Source organism: Lycorma delicatula, chromosome 1 (assembly GCF_047948215.1).
Source record: "Lycorma delicatula isolate Av1 chromosome 1, ASM4794821v1, whole genome shotgun sequence".
NCBI classification, from domain to species: Eukaryota; Metazoa; Arthropoda; class Insecta; order Hemiptera; family Fulgoridae; genus Lycorma; species Lycorma delicatula.
In genome coordinates, this window is record NC_134455.1 from 145702199 (window position 1) to 145725725 (window position 23527).

Genomic DNA, 23527 nt, shown 5'->3' on the forward strand with positions numbered 1-23527 from the left:
TGATCTGAAAAGATGATTATATAACTGAATTTGTTTCAATAGGTCCTAAGAGTTATGATTACAAAACGGCTAAATATAAATATGTTGCAAAGATAGGATTTGCTTTAAACTATAAGTATTATAAATGAAAATCACATAAAAGATAACTTTATCTTTTCTGTGATTTTGAAAAGGGAATCTGAAAGTATAGCTGTAAGTTACAATCAGATAACCAGGAATGTTAAGACTAAATAAGACTGCTTGTAAACAAGCAGATAATTTTCAATTTTAACCTTTTTTTGTAAAAGTTATACAGAAAAAATGTTCTTTAGGAAAAAAGTTTTAATATGAATCTAAAGTTAGTTTTTGTAAAGATTTTCAGTTTTATTAGTATTTAAGGTAATTTAAAAAAAAAAATAAAAAAATTGTTATCAGTGTACTATTATACTACTTGTGTGTACAAAGCATTACCAATATAATTCAATGTCTTATTCAATAAATACATTGCCATATCATATACTTTAAAATCAACTGCAACCACATTAGAAAAGAAGAATAACTGATAACAAATTGCAAACTTAAATTGCATTTAACGTTTTTTGAAGCAAATTTTTTTTAGTGTTCCAAGGGCATAACCTGAAACATAAACAACCTCATGAAATTCACATAAAAACATTTCTATGTCACATGAAAACATAAACAACATAATGCAGTGCAATAAACATAAATAATCCATTTTGTATTATAACAAATAAATGTAAATATTAAAATATTGATTCAATAAACTGATCCTTCATTCTATTACATAAGAAATTTATTCTAATTTCCTGTATTTTGGTTTGGGTTTTAGAAAAATGATTCAATAATCTGTCTCATTCAATTACCCAGTGATTCTAATAAGAGGCATCTACTATATTTTATTTCAATGTAATGCTGTAACAAAGTATAATAACCACTTCTTAGCTTGAATGATTTTTCAAGGAAGATTAGGCTGCATAATTAACAAACGTAAATAAACTGAAGAAATACCATACTGAGATGAAGTGTAACTCCATCCAGAATGAAAAACAAATGAAAAGAGGTATTTATACAATTTGGAAATATACCAACTCAGCTGGATGCTTCACTTCAAATCATCTCCTGATATACTAATTGTTTTGAAATGGGAGATAATTATTGGCTTTAACCTCTAAAGTTCTTTGTTAAGTAGATTTTATTTGGTTCACAGGTTATTTTATTAACATTTTAATAAATTACTAATAATAATTTAACTGTATCCAGAAATTGAAATTCATGGAATTTAGCTATCATACCCATTTGTCTCTAAAATACATCATTCAGGTCAAATGGAAACTGGTGATATATTTTATTCAACTTCTGCATTTTCTTTGATATTAATCTTGTCATTCACCGCTGCTTGCCAGACCACTTCAAGCTGTTCTTCTGCTTTACTGAAAACAAGTACATAAGAAATAAGTTTATCAGATGTTAAGTTTAAAGTTTAATAAAATTTTAGCCCAAAATATAAAAATGAAATATAATCTAATACATATGCGATAAAAAAATCAATCTCATCTCTTTGTAATGCAAGAATAGAGTACTAAAAATGCACAGTTGACTTGTCATTAAAACAGTTGTTCAGATAATTTTTCTCTCTTGACTACATTGTTCTCTTTTTTGGCAGTGTAGTTAAGGAATGCTCAACTAGAGCCAAGCAGAGTCCACTGAGCAAGTGTGAGCAAAGTGACTGACAAGAGAAGTGCCTCTGTCACTACCACACTACAATAATTAAAATCATTTGTATTAGTTTATTTGTTAATTATATGAATTAAGTTAATTCATGTGTTTCAATTATTTCTACCTTATTAATAATAAGTACTAAATTTCATTCAACAATAAAAAAAAAAAATAGTATATATAAATCAAGAACATTAAAAAGTTAATCATCTCAATTGAAAAGTGTTAAATTACAGATATTCTATATACTAGGATATCAAAATTAAGTTTATGATTCAAATTATAATACAAACACATTTTTTCACGTAATTTTTATATCTGCATTGTCAAGAAATCATAATAATTACGGAAATCCTGAAATAGATTTCTTTAATTATTGTATAGAGCTACATATATAGCACGCATTGCTTAATTTAATCAGGTTTACGACTGAGATTTGTTGGATTTTAAATTACGATAGTCGTTATATATTTTTCTTGTCATATAAGTAAGAGAAACTTTGTTCGTGGAAATAAACATTACCTGTAGGTAACATGAATAGACCAACAGTTTTTTAAGATACTTTTATTCTAGAAAAAAATTGCTCTTTCCCTAACAAGTATAATGGTTTGTTAAATATATGAACGGAGAAGGATAACAACAATATTGAATATAATAAACAATGATCTGCATGAAACTTGAGATTTTAATATTATTTATTAATTGAGTTTCTTAAAACCTAGAAGGTTCATTTCAGTTTTTAATGAGTTTTTTGTAAGGATGAGATGAATATTACATTATATGTTATATGTTACATTATATGTAATATGTTATAATAAGCTTGAGTGGAATTTGAAACCAGATCCTTCCATATGAAAGAGTGAGATATTACTGTTCTACCGAGGGTTGGCATTATCTGAACTATCTTTTTTGAATTTTATGATTTTATTCTATCTATAAATCAACAAAGAAAAAGTTCGTATATAAAATCAAATGAAATATTCATAATAATAGAATGACAATTTAGCTTAAATACCTATAATTTTTATTAAATATTTCATATTAAAATTGATACTGCTAAGTTTCCTAGCTAAAAGTGCTAAGCATGTCTTCCAAGATTAAAGATTTAAGATTTTGGATCTAGAAAATCATCAGCCGCCAATTAATTGTATGAAGGATCTGAGCTACATTCTCATTTCTTTTATTAGTATCTTTGACAGTTCCCCAAATAAAGTAAAAAACCCAAAAGAATGTATAAAATTAGTTTTTGAATAACTTAATATTACATCATCTAAACTATGGGCTTAAAACCTTTACTTTATTGTTTGCAATCCTTTTCCTTATAATTATTACAGAGGTATGATTAGCACAATAAACCAAATCTGTGACCTATTTTAGGTCAAGTCAAGTTAATGTATATTAGGAATAAAAGGAGACCCAAAACTGATCTGTAACATGCTGGTCTTTACTGTTATCTAACTGGAATAAAATTTACTGGCTACATCTGAAATTATTATATTTATTTACTTTTTTAAAATCAGTTTCCTAAATATGTTTAAAACCATTTTAAGTAAATTACTTTTTCAGTATAGGTCTTATTATGTAGAAGAACTGAGTGATCTCTGAGGAAGTTGCTGCAAAACCCAAAGTAACCTAGATTGTATTAAGTGACCTTCACATATACATGGGTGATTCACAAAAAATGTAACAAACATCAGATAGAAAATATTCTACTGGTGAAAGTAAAGAAGAAAGTTCATATAAACATATTTGGAAATGCTACTTCAGCAGTGTAAGCTGGTGAAAAATTTTGCCCTGATTTTTGTGCCTTAGGTAAAATTAAACTAGACTGTAATCCTTGAGGGCCAAATTAAGGGGTAATTTAGGGTTTTATATGAAATATTTTACATGAGAATGCAAAGCATTGTTTCAATTTGTTACATCGTAGATTTCAGAAAAATGCTAAACTTAAAGAAGATTACTTCCATTTCATGAAAGAATATCAAGAATTACATCACATGCAACTGGTAGATTGATCTCAGTGTAAGGCTCCATCTGAAACCTTTTATTTGCCCCACCTCACAGTATTTAGTGAATCTTCCACCACTACCAAAACCAGAGTAGTATTTGATAGTAGTGCAAAAACTTCAAACAGCCAATCACTCCATTTACTTCTTGCTACAGGTCCAGTAGTGCAACAAGATTTATTTTCGATTTTAATTCATTTTAGAACTCATACCTACATGCTGTCAGGAGATATTCCAGAGATGTATCGACAAATTCGCATCAATACTGAAGAGATTTTCCATTGCAAAGAATCCTCTGGTATGATAATAATAACAAATTAATCATACCATACAATTTGCAAACAGTTACTTATGGTTTGGCACTTTCAACTTTTCTAGCTACGAGATGTTTGATCGAAATTTCTAATCAAAATGAAGCCTCCTTTCCTGAAGCTTGTAAATCAACCAAGCAAGATTTTTATGTCGATGATTTGCGTATTGGTTGTGACAACATTGATCAGTTAAAAGAAATGTACAATGATATTTCCTTATTGCTTAACAAATATGAACTTTCGCTGCATAAATGTCATTCAAATGTGCCTGGTATGTTCGATGATTTTGATTCCTTCGTCAAATTAGACAAAGATGAAAATATCAAAACACTTGGGTTATATTGGAATCATCGAGGTGATAATTTCATTTATCAAATCAAGCCAAAAGAGAATAATACTTCTTACACTAAATGTTCTGTTTTGTCAATTATTTCTTCATTGTTCGATCCTTTGGGTCTACTTGCTCCTACAATCGTTCCATTTAAGGTGTTCATCCAAGAGTTATGGTGCGTTAACCTTCAATGGGATGAAGTTCTTTCTGCTTTGCTAGCTGAATAATGGAATTCTCTGTATTCTCAACTCAAATCGTCAAGTAATTTTAAGATTCCTAAATTAGTTAAAATCAGTAGTTTAAGTAAGAGTTATCAATTGCACGAATTTAGTGATGCAAGAAGCAGCACATATGAAGCTTGTCTTTTCATCAGATCTGTTGATAATAATGAACACGTTGAAATCTACTTGCTGTGTTCAAAATCTAGAGTTGCTCATGTCAAGCAAATCTCTATTCCAAGGCTTGAGTTGAACGCCGCTCTTCTGTTGTCTCATTTATTCAATAAGGTTAAGTGAATTTTAGGTATAAGATTTGATTCAATCCATTTTTGGTCGGATTCTAAAGTAGTACTTTACTGGTTGTCTTTGCTTCCTAATAGATGGAAGATATCGTCGCAAATAGAGTTTGCAAAATTCAAGAGCTAACTAAGGAATGCTTATGGAAACATGTTCCTTCAAGGGATAACCCTGCAGATGTCTTGTCACGTGGTTGTATACCAGATGTATTAACCTTGTTACAACTTTGGTGGAGTTGGTAACTTTGGTTACAACTTTCGTCGTTCTGAAACAAGATGAGGACGCCAGGCCATCCAATCCACCTATCATTTCTATGATTCCATCAGATTCGCTCAAGGAAGAGAAGAAGTCTAGCAAAACTAATGTGTTTTAAGCTGCTCTTCAAACAACAGAAACTTTAGAACTTTCAAAACAATTTTCTTCGTTCGTACGAACATTAAATATATTTTCATATTGTCGTCGCTTCATTTACAATTTAAAAAGTAAAAATAATCGTTTATTGTTAGATCTGTCACCAGAAGAAATCTATTCCATGTTGTAAATACTTATCCATCATGGTGGGCGGCATACATCTGATCCTGCCCCATTTACTCCTGGACATTTTTTAACCTTTGCTCCGTTAACTTCCTTACCTGATCCTGATTTCTCAAGCATTAATACAAATAGACTTGCTAGGTGGCAGCTTATACAAAAATTAAAGAAATCTTCCTCCACTGATGAGGAAATTAGGAATAATTGTTGAAGTGTATCCAGTTGAAGTGTAATGATGGACTAGTTAGATCAGTTGATGTGAAAACTAATAACCCAATAATAAAAAGAACTATTAATAAATTGAGTGTTCTTCCAAATTTAAATGCTTGCAATGACATGTCATTCCAAATGTAATCAATGAGATTTATTTAACGTCCTCCTAATGTATTTGTTTATTTCAATTTACTTTGTTTGTAAGCTTTGCCTGTATCAACATTAGATTTGTTGAGTTAACTTTAATTTTTGTACTCTCAAAGTTTATGTAATTATTTTATGTATTACTCTTTATTTGCATATTAAGTTTTATTTCATGTGATGCATCATAGAATCATAATTAAGGTAATTATAATTGGTGGGCGGTGTGTTCCGTTCCTTGTTGAGCCGTCCAGTGCTGTGATATAATGGGTGCTAACGCTCACTGACGAGTTAAGCTCGTATGATCATTCTACATCAGAATCCTGCGCAGTGCAGTCATGTTTTCATTTCAGTCCAAGGGGACTCATAGTTTCTTGATAATGTTCAAGTTCAATTATGACTAAAGCATCATATATTCTTAGTTTAATGTAACTATTGTAATTCAATCAAAATGTCAAGGGTGACAATAAATTAAATATATCGATTCAAGAAGAACATAGCTTTGCTTCATTTCATCATCTACCATCTCATCAAAAATACAGTCCACATTAGCACTAAATTGTACCAGTCGGTTTGCCTAATATTTGCTGTGAAAATGTCATGTTCAAACATGCATATGATACATTTGAATACATTGTGCTGTTAGCAGTATAAAAGAGGCAGGCATAAGGTATTGAGGAATGTCAATTTTACTTTTGAATGCAAAGCATGCGTCTGGTGCCTTTATTTAAATTTTTAAAAGTGTAGAGCTTCATTAAAAATAATAATAATTGAGGTTTTGGATTTTTATTATGTGGTCGAATGGTGTAACTGTTTTTTTTCAATTAAATTCTTAAGCAAAATGGATAAATTTGTGAAAAGATTGTATAATGACAGGTATTTAAATTATGGTGTTACCTCACTGCATAGAAAGCCGCAGTGTGTTTGTTTGCTTTCAAGTCCTCTCTTATGAAAGCATGAAGCCATCAAAATTAATTTGATGCTTGGAAACAAAACATCTAGATCATAAAAACAAACCCTTGGAATTTTTTGAAAGAAATTACATACTTTGAGAAATCAGCAAGCTTTTATTTGTAAATCAAGCCTTACTGATAAAAGTGTACTTAAAGCATCTTAATTCATAGCATTAAAAGTAGCTAAGATGTCCAAACCCCAAACAATTGCAGGAAACCTCATATTGCCAGCTGCAATTGATATGGTTAGTGTTTTAATAAACATGGAAGAAGCAAAAAAATTTTGTTTAACTTCTAAAATTTTTCCACTTTCTAACACAGTATCAAGGCAAATCGATCATGACATGGCTGCTGATCTTTGCCATCAGGTAATTCAGCAACAAGTGAAGTTTTTAGGTTCAATTTGACAAATCAAAAAGTGTGGTAAACATTATGTTTTGTAAGATATGAATGCGATAGGGATAAATCAATCATAGAAAATATGTTTTTTGCAAATCAATACCTGGTTATGCAACAAGACAGACAATGTATTTTTGATGTTTTTTATGAAGCTAATAAAAACTATAACATAGTTTGGACAAAATGTATTGTCCAATATACATGGCAGTATGTAGTGATGGTGCAAAGGTGACAACAGGAAAGAACAGTGAATTTCTGAAAAAATTAAAAGATTGTCTTACACTGAGGGTGAAATGGATACACTGCTTGCTTCACAGACATGCTCTTGCCACAAAAAAAATGCTGGAAAATCTCAAACAAATTTTTTGTAAAGCTGTAAAAATGGTTAATTTTATTAAAAGTCAACCTTTACGGAATAAGCTGTTTGCTAAACTATGCAATGAAATGGGAGAAAAGAAAAAATCTCTTCTTTTTCATACAGAAGTCAGATGATTATTGTGGGGAAAGTGTTAAATCAGTTATTAGAATTACGAGATGAATTAATTTTTCCAGGATAAACAAATGCCATTCACAATATTTTTGTAGTGATTAGTACATGTTGCTGTTGGCTTCTTAGCTGATTATTTTTGCATTAAATGACTTAAATGTGAATTTACAAGGACGTGATAAAAACATTTTATTAATGACAGATGAAGTTCATGCTTTCATTAAGAAACTTGATATATGAATTATTCAAGTGAGTTTCTATTCACTTCTGATTATTTTGAGAAAAATTTGGATGAAGAAGACACTATTATTCACCACAGTTTGGATAGCATGAAGATGCATATGCTTGAGTTAAAAATTCAGTTGGCGGAATATTTCTCGGAAGATAAACATGATTTCTCAAAGGGATGGGTACTGAATCTACTTGGTGTAAACATTATTGCAGCTGCTAAGTTACCAGTTAAGATTCACGACCAGCTCATCAAAATGTTTGTTGGTAAAACATTACAACTACAATTCACATCTGAACATTTAGATATGTATTGGCTTGCTCATTGAAGAGAGTATGGAAATTTTGTCACAGAAGCACTGAAATTACTAATGCCTTTCACCACATCTTACCTCTGTGAAAAGGGTTTTTCATTTATGGCTGTATAAAAACTAAATATAGGAATTGAGTTTTATTACTTTCAAAACAATTTTTGCTTTTGTATGTTTCTAACATAGTTCCGCATATGGAGAAACTTTTAAATGAATAACAAACCCAACCATCTCATTAATTTATTTTCTTTACATGTTTACTTATAAATGACAGTAAAATGTTTATAATAAATGATCTTTTTCTCATAAAATGATTTCATTATTATTTATATATAAAGTTATAGGCTAATTTCGCGACCCCACTTTCACATCACGGTGACCCCTAGGTTGAGAAACGCTGATTTAGATTAGTCAGATATTTTAAATTTTAAACACAAATCCAATGCTGATGGAATCACAGAGGTATTTCAATGCCATGACATCAGTGAAATAGGAAGGAGTATTAAATAACAGTTTGTCTAGCTGCACTATTAAAGAATCTGTTAAAATATCTCAGGGGTTTACTATGAAATTTTAACATCCCAATTATGTGAATAAACTTCTTTGGACCTACTTGATCACCAGATGATTAGTTCAGTCTACTAACAAAATAAACAGAAGTAAACAAATAAATTAAAAAATATTCTCAAATAAATTCAAGGGATTTTTTTTAAGATCTGGGATAACTGATGATGTACAAGACAATTAACTGTCGTAATTAAAAATTTTTATTTTTTAATAATCAAATACCCAGAAATTGCATTAACATCTCCATGCCAAAAACAAAAGCATGATAAGGCAGAAAGATTAAATAAGACAGTTTCAATTTTAAAAAAGACAATGCATGAGACATAACCATAACACTTAACAAGTAGGACATAAGAGATCCCAAAGGTAAGAAAACGTTTGCCTATTGGTAAAGACCGAAGTAGGAATAAAATATTAAAAAGAAAATTAAAAGTACATTGAGTCCAAATTAATAAAATAAAACCAAACTTAATTAACAAATTTAACATTTCCAACACTAAACTATAATTTATACATTTATGTATGTATCACATTCACAATAAACTGGAACTCATGTTAATTATGCAGTAAATGATACATAATATATAATAAATAACTAACAGTAAACAAGTTGGACAATAATAAGAAGAAACAACAAAAATAGACAATGTTAATGACACATGAGTATTTACTGAATGATATAAATTATGTACTTACTCTTTACAAATTACTTGACTAATGTATTTCAGTGAGATATAATCCACTGCTCATAAAAGTATTAAGTATTAATATGTACATACTTGTAATTATACTTATTCAGGTTATCTTTTAGGCTGAAAGTTAATGACAAAAGTTTACAGGTATTAATACAATAATATAATTAATGTATCACTGATAATAAAACTATTTGTCCTGTACGCAAGTTGTTTTATGCTGATATCAATGTTTTAAACAGCTTACAATGCTCTACACTTTTTCTCTTATTCTACTTATTTAGTTTTTCTGCATTTGTTTTGAACTAAACGCAGTACTACGATTCAGTAAACACCATTATTTCATACCTTTTTTCAAGTTTCAGCTGTTGTATTAAGGTATCCTTTTCCTTAAGCAATGCTTTCATGCGATTTATTTCTTGTGAAAAGTGCGCTTTCATGCGATCAAGAGATGAGGCCTGTTGTTTGAACTTTTGTTCCATACCATCAATTTCCTTACATGCATCTCGTTCTACTCCCTGTACGAAGAATAAAAAATTATAAATACATTCAAACCTCTTAAATACTTCAGAAGCTGTAATAATTATTTTGAGGAGAAAAAAAATAAACCTGTTTTGAACATATGCTTAATTTTAAGAGTACTGATATTCAACTAATTTAATTTAGTATATATAACAATGGCTATTCCTACCTGTATATGAGGATAACTTCACAGGGGTATTCAACTTGAACAGGTTAATGAATAATAATGTAAATAGTATAGTCCGATAAAAATGTGGTCCTAATCTGTTCATAAAGTTACTTCATTACTTACATGAATAATTTCACATAGATTCAATTTATTTTCTGTCAGTGTAAACTGCTTCAAAACCTCCAAAGACTAGAATAAAGGCTAATTTTTAATTTAATTAATAAATATTTTTACAAAAATAAAAATCCAACTTTTGTATACCTTAAGTCTATTGCGTAACTGGCCTACACGTACAGCAATATCAGAACCCAGTTTGACGACAGACCGTCTTTCATCAAGCTGATTTACTAATGATTCTTGTTCAGTAATCAATTCACGAGCAAATGCCATTGTTTGAGTTAACTGTCGTTTACAGGATTCACGTCCCTTTTCACTCTGGTGTAGACGATCCTCTAGTTCAGATATTTTTTCTTCTAGTTTCCTGACAAATAAAATACACATAAATATTGAAAATAGGTACAGCCAATTTTTTTTTTAATGTGCAGTAAAACATACAGGAGGAATTAAACTCGCTGTTCATGAAGAAAATATATTTATTAGAAAAAAATATATACAATAAAACAAATATACATATATATTAAACCAAAATAATTATAGATACAGTATTTATTGTTGATTTACACCAATAAAAAAAATAAATACAAGGGCTTCCTTTTGGTGAAACTGTCAGGGAAAAAGATGTTTGTATATATATATATATATATATATATATATATATATATATATACAATGCTCTCCATCATTTAAAAATAATATACTACAATTAAAAAATTACTATAATCATGTAGAAGAAGCCAACATTGTAAAAATTGTGCGTATGTACAGAGTTTTAAGTATGTTAGATATGTATATGAGCTGCACATGAGTATGTTCATAATTAAATCTGAAATGAATTTATTTTACACATGTAGCTCAGTTAGATAGTAGAACGTGTGAAATAAATAAAAAATCAGCCTGAGCTAATTACAAATTAGCCCATTTACAATATCAGGAATTTTTTGAGCAGTCTGAATAAAAATATTTTGTTAATGCATTCTATTTTCTATAAAAAGCAAAATATTCAAAGTTTTCATCTTAATCAAATCTAAATGCAGCCAAAACATTTATATATATGTGTGTGTGTATATTATTTGGAATATTATAAACCACCAAAATACAGTAATTAGATAAGTTAAATTTTCCATATTAATTTCCAGTAATTGATTTTCGTGGTTCCCTCATCTTCAGTTGGTACTGAATTTTACATATATTAAAACATATACATTTTGTCATTTGTCAAAACTGTTTTCTGTTTTAAAAATTTTGAAATTTATTATGAATGTATTTGAAAATTCTGCTGTCCAGTATTGGAATGATGTAATATTTGTCCAGTACTGGATAGTAAAATTTGCTTATACATTCATAACACAATCCTGCAAAATTTGAATTGTGGAATGTATTTTAACTCTTGGTAATTAATTCCTGTGTAATTTTTAGTGCTGAATCTGAAAATAACCTTAAATTTTTCCATCTATCAGGTTTTTTTGCAAATTGTAAATTTCAAAATTTGTAAAAAGTTGAAAAATTGTGATACTATAAAATAGATACAAACTGTTTTTCAGAAAGAAAATAGGAGAACAGGACATAACTTGGGCACCCCACTATGTTTGCTACACACGTGTTAAAGAACTTAGATGATGGTCAAAGGGTGAACAAGAAGAATTCAGATTTGTAGATCCAAGGTGTGGTGACAGCCACAAAATTACACCAATGATTGTTATTTTTGTTTGACTGGAGTTCATGGTTCAGTTTGAAAAATAAATAAAGAATCATCTATTCCCCATCTGCTTTATGATTGTTGCACAAGGGGTTTAAATGAAGATAACATTGAAGAATATGAACCTGGAAATTGCTGTGTACCAGAGCTTTATTCACACTCTGCAACTAAACAATTTGGTTCGAGACATCTGAACAAAGAAAATTCAGAAATGCTTGGTTCGAGGCTTAAAGAGAAGAACCTGCTAGCATCTGACACCTCATTTTCCTGGTTCAGGTATAGAGAAAAGGATTTTCTCCATATTTTTCAGAAGAAGGAGAATTAGACTTCTGCAATGATGTAAGTGGACTTTTGACTCAATTTAACATTCCATATGAAAGTACTGAGTGGAGACTGTTCATAGACTCCTCCAAAAGAAGCCTCAAAGTTGTCCTTCACAATGGGAATACGTATTCGTCAATACCCGTGGGACATTCTGTCCATTTAAAAGAGGCTTACATTAATTTGAAATTCGTTCTTGAAAAAATTAAATACAACAATCATAAGTGGATTGCTTGCGGTGATCTCAAAATAATAATGATGCTCCTAGGACAGCAAGGAGGATACACAAAGTTTCCTCTTTGTGTGAATGGGATAGCAGAGACAGAGAAAATAATTAGTTAAAGAAAGATTGGCCAAAAAGAGCTTCATTAAAACCTGGAACCAAAAATGTGCTCTGAAAAGCTCTCATAGATCCGAATAAAGTTCCACCTCTGCATACGAAGTTAGGCTTGATGAAGCAATCTGTCAAAGCCTTACCAAAAGAAGGTAAATGTGTACATCTGTGACAAATTTACAGTCTTATCAACCACCAAACTAAAAGGGGGTTCGTTACTGGTCCTGACATTAGAAAACTTCTCAATGATGGTAATTTTGAGAAACAAATGGAAGTTGCAGAAAAAGAAGCCTGAGGAGCCTTTAAAGACATTGCAATCAAGTTTCTGGGAAATAAAGAAGGATCCCAACTTCAAATGAATTGTTGAGAACTTGCTGCAGAAGTACAAAACTTTAGACTGTTCCATGAGCTTGAAGGTTCAATTCCTAAATTCACATGTGGACTATTTTCCTGAAAATCTGGGTGCCATTAGTAAAGAGATGGGTGAGAGATTTCATCAGGACATGAAAGAAATGGAAAGGAGGTATTAAGGAAAATGGACTACTATGATGATGGCAGACTATTGCTGCAAGTTACACTGAGATGAACCCTACAGAGAACATAGAAGGTAAAGCGTGAAGCAGAGTATAAGCCGTCCAAATAAATATATGAAAGTATAACTATTATGAATTCATGAAAGTATTCTCATTTTCTCTTATAGCAGATATGAAATGGATTATAATAAACACTGGGCCACATTGATTTCTATATTGTAAAGAAAAAAATTCACCATTGAAGGACTGAAAAGTACCATGACCACAGAATTGTGGTTATAGCAAGTGGGAAGGAGAGGAGCCATAATGCCTGTGGATCTGTGGGTGTACCAATGGCTGTAACCAAGCAATCTTTAATTAAACAAAGGACATATGTTTTATGCTTTGTTTATCCTAATATATTAATTTTGAGAAAACTTGTAAGAATCACAACTTACTGGGGTGCAATTGTATATTTTTATTCTAATAGTAACTTGAAGTTCAAAATATTTTAAAACAAAGTAAAATTATAAAATACTAACAACAAAATTTAGATAAAAAAAAAAAAAAAAATAGAAATGCAATAATTAACTTAAAAGTAAAGTTGAACTTAACTAAATATAATTACTTGCTCATTTTATCAGCTGCTTTGGATTCAGCAACAAGCTGGTCTCTTTCTGCAGCAGTGTTAATCAGCTGAATATCAATATCTGGTCTACCAGCTTCCAGCGATGCTATCTTACGAATCAAATTATCATGTTCATTTTCATATCTATGTTTTAGTTCTTCAAACAACCTAATCACAATATAAGTGTGAGTTAAAACAAATATCACATGGAAAATTTGACAAGAAGTCATATATTTTAGATACTGGCAGTAATTAATTTTTTCCCTGATGTGTATGTTGCAATCTGTTCAACTAGTGAACAATAAGTAACCCCTCCCTCAACATATCCCAATGAGATCAGGACGATATGTATGACATGTAAATGAGGTGTAATCTTGTACAGACTCAGACCGATCACTCTTGAAATGTGTGGTTAATTACCCCAATCACCAAATTACAGTGGAATCCACTGTCTAGAATTCTAATCCATATAAAAGCAACTAACTTTTACTAGATTAATTAATCAATTAGCATTAGAAATCTAAATTTAAATTGTAACTACATGGTAATTTCATTCAAATTACTACTTTACTATGGAGATGCATTTATAATACACTGTTTTAAGCATCAAGATCTATTCTACCTAGTCTGTTGTAAACAAACTGCTCTATTACAATACTGGATACCTTGAACCACACATTGGTATTTGATATTAATAGTGTATACGAGTATTTTAAAACATGATATATAATACAGATATTATTACACTTTACAATTACTGAAATCCATTATCAGCAAAACAAAAAGTTATAAAATATTAAGTCATAATGTCCACAACTTCTACAAACACTATTACTGTTTAAACATTATTGTAATGACTACAAACCAAGGGGTATTATTTGTCTAAGGGAAGATGCAACTTATGGAAAGAAGTAAGACCGGATCTGGGTCACTATTTTAATTAATATGCTTCATTTTTAATTAACCTAAAAATGCACAAGAGATATTGTTCATTTTAATTGTCCAAAAACTTTTAAATAGATTTAACTAATGAGCCAGCCATCAGAAAATGGTAAAGCAATATTACTAATTTCTAATATTTCAAGAAAATAATAGAATCAATAAATATAGTTTTTGGTTATATGTTTGATGAAACAGAGGTGCTTCTTTCCTAAACACTGATTAATAAATGCTTATCATCTAAAATTCCAGTTGACCTTGGGTTTAAATAATTTCCATATACATGCTGTTTATAAAAAATAGTAAAACGTTTGAATTCATTTGCTAACAAGCTATATTTCAAATCGGACAATGATAACATATTTCTACCACTTAAGCAAAGCAATTTCAGATGGTGTATATTTCTTCACTTAGTGCTTTTTCTTTATGTTGAGTTCTTTTGCGGAGTCTCTGTTTCTCCAATGCTAATTTTCTTTATAAATTACATTAATAAATGTTCTTATAATTAATATTTTACATCTACAGAGGTAGATCCCTTATATCAAGAAGCATGGTATGTTGATTTGTTTCCAGTATGTACTCACAGTTTTATTTTGAATAAAGCACGTTCAGTTTTATTAAAGTACATTTTACCAAAGCTTTTTCTAAAATATGTTTTATTATTCTTTTTTTAATTTTTAATATTAAGCTAATTATTTTGTATTTTTTTGTCTGCATTATTATTGTTATAATTTTAAAAATGTTTATTATACAACAAATTTCAAAATAATTAGTTTAATATTTGATGCATACATGAACATGTAGTTTTTATGAAAGTATTAGTTTAAGTGCATTGGATTAAAAAGCTGAAAATATATCCAAAAAACCCTGTTTTTTGGCCCTAACGTTTGTATCAAGAAGCATGGTTTGTTGGTTTATTTGCTGTATGTGATTACAATTTTATTTTGAATTTATTTTAAGAGCTTCTCAGCAAAATGCAACAAAGCAGCTAACTGAATTTGCTACCTTGTCACCGCTACATTAGTACGCTAAACTGTATTGTATACTATAAACAGCATGTTTTTTACATTAACATTTATTATACTTATTATTTCTTTACATTTTGTTTAAAAAAAAATTATTGTTGACATAAGTTTTTTGAAATTTTATAAAAATAAATAAGTATGGAATAAAATATTAAAGAGAACATACTGTTTCTAGTACCAAATTTATTATAAAGTTCAATTTTTTGTTATTATTTTTCTTTTTTTTGGTATTGTAGTTTTTATTATTTAATAAAAACTTTATTTACGAATAACATGAAATGAAAGGAACTGCTCCAACATTTGCCAAGATGCATCAGTAAAAACCATAAGAACAGCACCATAAAATACTTAATCCTCCCTATGTTATAAAATGGAAAAAAATGCTGAAAACACAAAAACTGCAATAATTTGAGACCTAATTGATCTTCTGGGATGGGCAATGCCTTACACTTGGATAATCAAGTCACCTAATGAGCTCCACCCAAAATATTTCCTCAACTCCGAGTCACGATATGAGCGAACACTGGTTCTCCTATATTATGACATGGTAAGAAAAACTGAAGTGCTGGCCGCAAAGCGGTCAGGGGTGCAGCTCCCTAGTGGTTATTATCTTTGAATAAATAAAATATATATTACATCAAATTTAAGATGCTCTTGTATTTAAAAAAGATGTTTTGGGAAGAAAGTTTAAATGCAAAGTTGACTATTACAAATGTAAATAGAATACGTTCATGAAATATTTTTAAACTGAAAACATGATGAAAATACAATTAACCTAATTTCAACAAAGTTAAAATATAAAATACTGCATATTATTAAAACATTAAAAAAATAATATATACAGTTATACAGTTATGATTTTTAAACACTTATTTTCATAAAAAATTAAAACAAAAAATCATAATATTAGTCACTTCCGCTTTCATTCTCAATTGTTGAGACACCATCAGAGTCACATGTCAAATCAACTTCATTTGTGTCACTACCATTCTAAAGAACATAATATTTATCTTTAGAACCTTCTTTCACATTTGATAAACAATATTTCAAAAATTATTTTTTAATGATTTCTGGAGGCAAATCTGGTCATGCTCTTGAAATCCATTTTATGATCTTCAACGTTGATGCTTTTTTTATTTTGACGCTGAGTATAAACAAGTGCTAAATTGCTAAACCACACTTTTAGAAATTACACACAATTTCCATTTTCCAAGTCTCAAATTAACATTGTCAGATATATAACCACAAAACCATCAATCATATGTATACTGTTTCTTTCATTTAATCCACTATGTCTGTGCTCCCTCACACAATGCTTCTAATCTTGCATAATTGTGCTGTTTTCCAGATATGTTTTTAGCATGCACAATTGCACCACTACAGAAATTTTCTTTCAGAACTGTCTTTTCAGTTATTATAGCAAAAGATGGTAGTTTGTTACCATTAGTAGTTATTCTTCATATTATGCCAACTCTTATTTCTCATAACTGGTTGATTTATTGTAATTTTTTTATCTGCTTCTCATTTACAATCTAATTGCAAGAAATGTCAAAATAACAGCGGCTCTTTAGTATTACTGATTTCTGACTGCATACTTTAATTACATAACATTGATATTGAAATAATTTACCTTAGTAATCAGACAGTAATTTTTGACTTGACGTTGTCCTACACCACAATGAGAGGCTTTCACATTTCATAAATTTATTTCAATACTCAAAGCCAGCCTTGAATAAAACATCACTACTCCTTGTGATTTTCCTTGCCTTTAACATTAATTAATCTTGTTAGTAATAGTCATTTTTGTCAAAGTTCTTTAATGTAAATTAAAATAGCAGCATCAATTTCTGGATATCGTCCTTTCTTTAGGACAGAAAAAGATTTCCTTGCTATCTTAAAAGGAACAAATCATTTTTTACACAATTTCATTGCTGTGTAGTTGTCTCATTTACTGAAAAATATATCAGTAGTATAATTTACAATCTATTCTGTACGTAAAATAACTTTACAATATTTAAATTTGACATTGCATGATCAATGTATTCCATTATATAATATTCATGAAAAAGAATTTTACACAGCTAGAAAGATGGATTACAGTTATAAAATTATAGAATAGTCGTACCCAAATAGCAGCAATCATTCAACACTGCTGCAGCAGCAGCCATTTATCGTTGTGTAACTGCAAGTTTTAGACAAAATTTGAGAACTTTTGAATGGTGTTTTAAAATTGCCACTTAATGAATTTCAGAATTTAAGAGACAAACATTGGTTGTCTCTTAATAAAAATACATTTTAATTTAATGTATTAAAGTTTATTTTGAAATGTAGATTATGAATTCTGAATAATTTTAATTTATTATTTCCCTAAGTCAGCCACCTTGTTACAATTTTACTAGAACATTAATTATACTCTCTTATAGATTACCATGTACAATACAACTTTTTTTTATAATTTTGAGATTTAAGTAATTTTATTTATTGGTAATTAAGTATTAGAAAAGCATTCAGATTATTGGATCATGTTTAGGGACAGGAATTTTGTTAGGGAAGAGGAAGAGAGAAATATCTAGATCACTCCTGCCTTAACTAACTCTTAAAGGATTTCTTTTTGTAAAGTCATGTTATCAAGAGCTACAGAAACAGAAATTAAAAAAAAATAAAAAGATAATTACATTTATTTCGCAGTAAAATATAATGAGGCATTCAAATTTAACTGAATTTTATTTTATTTGGAGTCTGACGTAAACAACAGCAATGAAGATCCTATGAACGACCGAGATAAAACAGCAGAAAGACAAGAAATATCATAAAAACCATACAAGAAATAAAACGTTTATCAGACAGTAAAGGAAGAATACACAACCTAGCACATCTAACAAAAGAAAAAGAACAGAAGGAGAAACATTGTTCCTGAAGAAGGTGGAGAAAAAAATAAATTCCACAGTACTAAAGTTTCCTGGAGAAACAGTGAAAGTTGTATGGAACAAGGAGAAAACTGAGTGTGTTTGGAACTGTGAAAGCAAAGTGAAAACTGGGAAAAAAAGAACATTGCTCATATCAGAACAGTTTTCTTTTTTGGTTTTTTCAGGGTAAAAAACACTCATGTTATCATCGTCCAGATTAAATGTGAAATAACACAGAAATATTACACTATATATCTGAAAAAAAAATTGCAATCTGCATTACAGCAAATGGCATGAATATTTGGAACACACTACAATAATTTATATATTTCAATACAAATGGACAACTCTAAGAAATCATAAAACATAAGATAACATCAGCCCCTAGCTTAAACTTGTGATGCAATGCTGCATAACAAATACAATCCACAAGGATGTGGTGTACAGTTAGTTGGTAGTTGCAGTGAGCAAAGTGGGGGCATCTATTTGAGTCATTAGATATCCATGAGTGAGCCTAGTGTGCCCTATTTGCAAATGGCAGATAATAACTTTCTCTCGATGGTTATTTCTGTACGAGGAGCTCCATGGTGAAACAGTGTTTTTAATTGAGTGAAGCTTGTTGGTCATGGTAGCATCCCATTTACTAACAGGAAATAGACAAGATTGTTAGAAGCAATGCAACTGATAAAAAGAGGCTGAAAACAAGCCCCACCACTCTCAGGCTCCTATAAAAGAGCATGCACGAGAGTGAATTGGCAATTCATCATCGACCACCACCTGAAGAAGAAGTTCCCAGGCCGGCTCAACATGGACCTCCTGGCGGATGCCAACATCCCTGCCGGAACAGCAGGCCTGGCCACTGCTTGAGGGAGCCGCTGGATGGGGACGCTACCTTCCCGCTCCAGCTCCAGCTCACCGGGCTCAACAGCAGGAGCCGGCCCAGCGTGGAATCGCTCGAGGAGAACCGCCTCGGCCATGCCGGCGGAAGACCACTGATGCTGACCTGACACTGCGGGGCTCTGGGGGCCACGACTGCCACACTGTAGTGGGGACCCAACTGCCGCTGAGGAAAAACCCAGTCGGACTTCAAAGGACGAGCTGCAACTTCCTGACTTCACCAGAGACCAACTTCCAAACCCAACAGCTCTTTTCAGAGCTTAAGCTAAAAAACATCCTTTTTCAGGGCCATCGCAAGGTTATGAATTACGTACCTTCGAAGCCATTCGGCGACAAGCCGTAGTCCAAGCAAGAATGGACCAGAGCTTGGCAGAAGTGTTTTGGCAAGCTTGGCAATCAGCTCTGCAACAGGTTTTAAACAGAACTCTCAACATGTCTAACATTTTTAGGCATTTTACCTTCAGCTCCTTCAAATGTGTTACCAATGTTAGTTGCTGGTCGAATGACATACATGGAAATCTAACCCACGTGCATGCTCCAACTGGTTCATAATGTAAATACAGTTGAGGGTCAACATGTTCCCTTAACCGGGAAAAGCAAATGCACTTGGTGTTTTATAGGGAAAATGTGAATCCAATAGATTTACACCACGATTCTACGCGGGTTATTATATTATGAAGCACCTCTCACCTGTGGCTAACATTCTACATAAATTGAAAAATCATCTACAAAGAACAAATAATGGGTTTTCACATGCAGATTGTTATACTATTTATGGCTATGGCAAAGAAAGTAACACTAACAAGACATCCCTGGGGTACTCGATTTTCCAGTGTGAAACTTCCAGATACATCGTTCCAACTTTAACTCAGAAGGACCGACTTCTGAGGAAACCCCTGATAAATGTCAGGAGATTACCTTGTACACCCCAATCATGAAGTGTATTTAGGATTCCTCTCCTCCATGCCATGTCGTACGCCTTTTGCAAATAAAAAAATACAGCAATCAGGCATTGGCGAAGTGAAAAGGCATTTTGAATAGCAGCTTTCAGCAACTATATGATCAATAGAAGATCTGCCCTGGCGGAAACCGCATTGTTCTGGGGCATTGTTCAGGGAGTTTCTCTCAAGGTACCATACTAGACGATGGTTTACTACTCATTCCATCACCTTGCACAGGGTACTGGTCAAGGAGATAGATGATAACTTGTCGGGCATGATTTATCCTTATCAGGTTTCAGTATGGGGATTATTAGTGCCTCTGACTAAGAATCTGGAAACACCTGGTCAGAAAATACCCTACTATAGAAACACAGAAGATGTTGTGCACTATCTAGGAGGTGTGATAACATACTGAGCCTGATATTATCATTTCCGGGGGAAGTGATAATTATTCAAGGCACGCAAATTATTCAAGGCACATCTTAGCTCATTATAAGAAAATAGAATGATTAATTGATTTAGCAAATCTCTAATCACCAAAGGGATATTTTCTACCTGCAACTAATATCTCACAAACTCAAGGCAGTACTATGATGTAAGTGAAACTATCCTCAATGATGGTACACAGCCCTAAATGCGGTCGCTACATCAACTGTTGCGGTAACAAGGTCTCCGTCGATTTGCTGTCCAATCTGCTACAATGAATATACTAATCTACACATGGTTTGAACCTTTCTCCATACAGCAGATGATGATGTACAAGAAATGGATTCGACTTATTTCAACCAAGATTTTTGCTTAGCATATAGGAAAATTCAACGGCAAACTGCCCTTGCATTGTGGAGATATCATACCGGCGACAATTTTTTAATTGATCCCTTCATAGGGATCTTGGTAGTTTGCTGCATTGTTGGGGCAGCTGGAACTTTATTTGTTGTTGTACCAACTAAATGGTTTTTGGTAAACTACTGTCGGTCTTTCCACAAATAATACCTTTCTTGTTTGTATTTTTTGTTAGCTCTGAAATAATGGTTGTGACTGAGGTAACCTGAGCAGATAACACCTGAACAAGAGATTTCAATTCACTGCAGGATCTGCACTGTTAATTACCCACATTAGTAGGGGCTTGCTTGGATGTAGCTGCTGCAAAAGGGACATCAGTTTTTACCAGGTTACGGGAGTTTAGCATCTTTTTATACTCTTTTTGTGTGGCTGGAAATGATAGCGTTTTAGAAGAAATTTTGAGAACTGCCCTCCTCTTTAAAAGTAGGGCAATTTCGTGAGTGAGCTGAATGTGATTCCCTAAAGTTAACACATTTTTCTTCCTCTTGGCATTCAGAGTCATTGTGGTCTTAGTTTGTGCATCAAGCACAGATTGCAGTGTTCTGGCAAGAAGATGTAATGCAGCCATATCTGTGACACTGGAAACATCGCCTAGGGTTGGGAATGAATGGTTGCACTTGAATAGACATGTCTACTCTGATTTTCTCCAGTGATATGGGAAGGTTAAGTCAATATAAGAGAGGGAGTAGGTTCCTCTATTCTGCTCTGATGTCTCATAATTCATCTCATCTCAACAACACCTTAGGGACGAAGTTCATCAGTAATCTCATTGGCATCAAGCTCCAAAAGTTCCCAACAAAAATTTACTCCTCCGTTGATATTCAAGGATTTTTGGCATACTGCTTTTATGTTTATACCACCCATGTTAGTGGGATGCAACAGGGATTGACTCTGTTCATCACTAATTGTCTCAACAAGTATCATGCCATCTCTCAATTTCCAGATGTTTTTAGCTGAACCACTTGAGCCTGTAATAACTTTATTGATCAGGAAAGGAGAGACCTTTTGAAGGGAGCCTCCTTCCTGATTGTGTTTAAGAACAATAAATTGTATGTTATTATATTGTGGATGGGATATGTCAACAGTTTGCCTGTTCTCACCAACAGCATCTTGATCTTCATCAGACAATGCTGAGTGAGGTCTTTTTACTTAATTTCAGGTGGTAGTTTTTTCAGATGGACCACCAACCATCATAGAGGTTTCTTGGGGTTTATTAGGAATTTCCATATGGTTCCCACGAGTAACGAAATAACAGACCATTCCATCAGAGTGCACGTATACTGAAGCTAGAGTAAAATATAACTGGGTTCGTCCAGGTGCCCAGAGGATACTGTTTGAGACTCACTATATAGAGCTGTCCACCCACATTAACACAATAGTTTCTACCTTGGATGGTTGCGTTTTATAAGATGTTGCAGAGTATATGTGTAAGAAGAAATAGTGTAGAATGTTGTTGTGAAAGGGTATACATTGTAATTTGTGTAGTGTTCTTGGTATAGTGTAAAGTGTTCTGCAGCTAAGTGTGTAGTGGGAAGAAGAGCTGCACAGGCAAGGCTTGCGGGGACACCAATCCTGAAAGTCTTAAAGAATAAGACTCCTCATTGGGGATATTAGACCAGATCCTACTCCTCAAGCCCAAGATAAATTTGAACCCTTATCATGCTGTAATCTTATCTTTACTGATGACATAATTGCTACAATCTTGACACACACAAACAGTGAAATTGCACGACAAAGGCAAAACTACAAGGAAAATAGTAGCCCTACCCTTGCAAAGTTTACCAGGACTCAATGATTTTTTAGGACTACTTGTATTGTTTGGCTGAAAGATAACCATGTGTCCACAGAGATCCTCTTTGACCCCTCTTACTGTGGAAAACAGATACAAAGCAACTACAACAGAGAACTGCTTCAAGTTTTTGGTAACTGTCTATGCTTTGATGCAAAAGAAACTAGGAAGAACGATTATTTGAAAATCAGCTTGTTCCTGTATCAGAAATCTGGGATATACTGATAAAAAATAGTGAGAAAAACTGCTTACCAAGTCTATGTGTAACAACTGATGAACAACTGGTAGGGTTTAGAGGTAAATGCAAATTTTGCACGTTCATACCATCTAAACCTGATAAGTATGGGATTAAAATATTAATGATTTGCGACAACAGTTCCAAATATTTGGTGAGTGCAATGCTGTATCTAGGTAAAAGCACAACACCAACAAATGAACCAGCAGCTAACCACTTTGTAAAAAATTGAATTGTATCTATCAAGGG

General features: G+C 31.9%; 1 protein-coding gene across 1 annotated transcript in view; it reads right to left on the minus strand.

Annotated features, from left to right (window-relative positions):
- Positions 1-456: 456 nt before the first annotated feature.
- LOC142318199 (centrosomal protein of 89 kDa-like) overlaps positions 457-23527 on the minus strand; it is a 64809-nt gene continuing 41738 nt past the window's right edge. The window contains exons 8-12 of the mRNA XM_075354759.1: positions 13704-13871; positions 10354-10573; positions 9750-9919; positions 1293-1430; positions 457-615 (exon numbers count right to left, since the gene is read on the minus strand). Of these exons, the coding sequence (XP_075210874.1) occupies positions 1346-1430; positions 9750-9919; positions 10354-10573; positions 13704-13871 (643 nt within the window). The 3' untranslated portion in view covers positions 457-615; positions 1293-1345. The remainder of the gene's footprint in view (positions 616-1292; positions 1431-9749; positions 9920-10353; positions 10574-13703; positions 13872-23527) is intronic.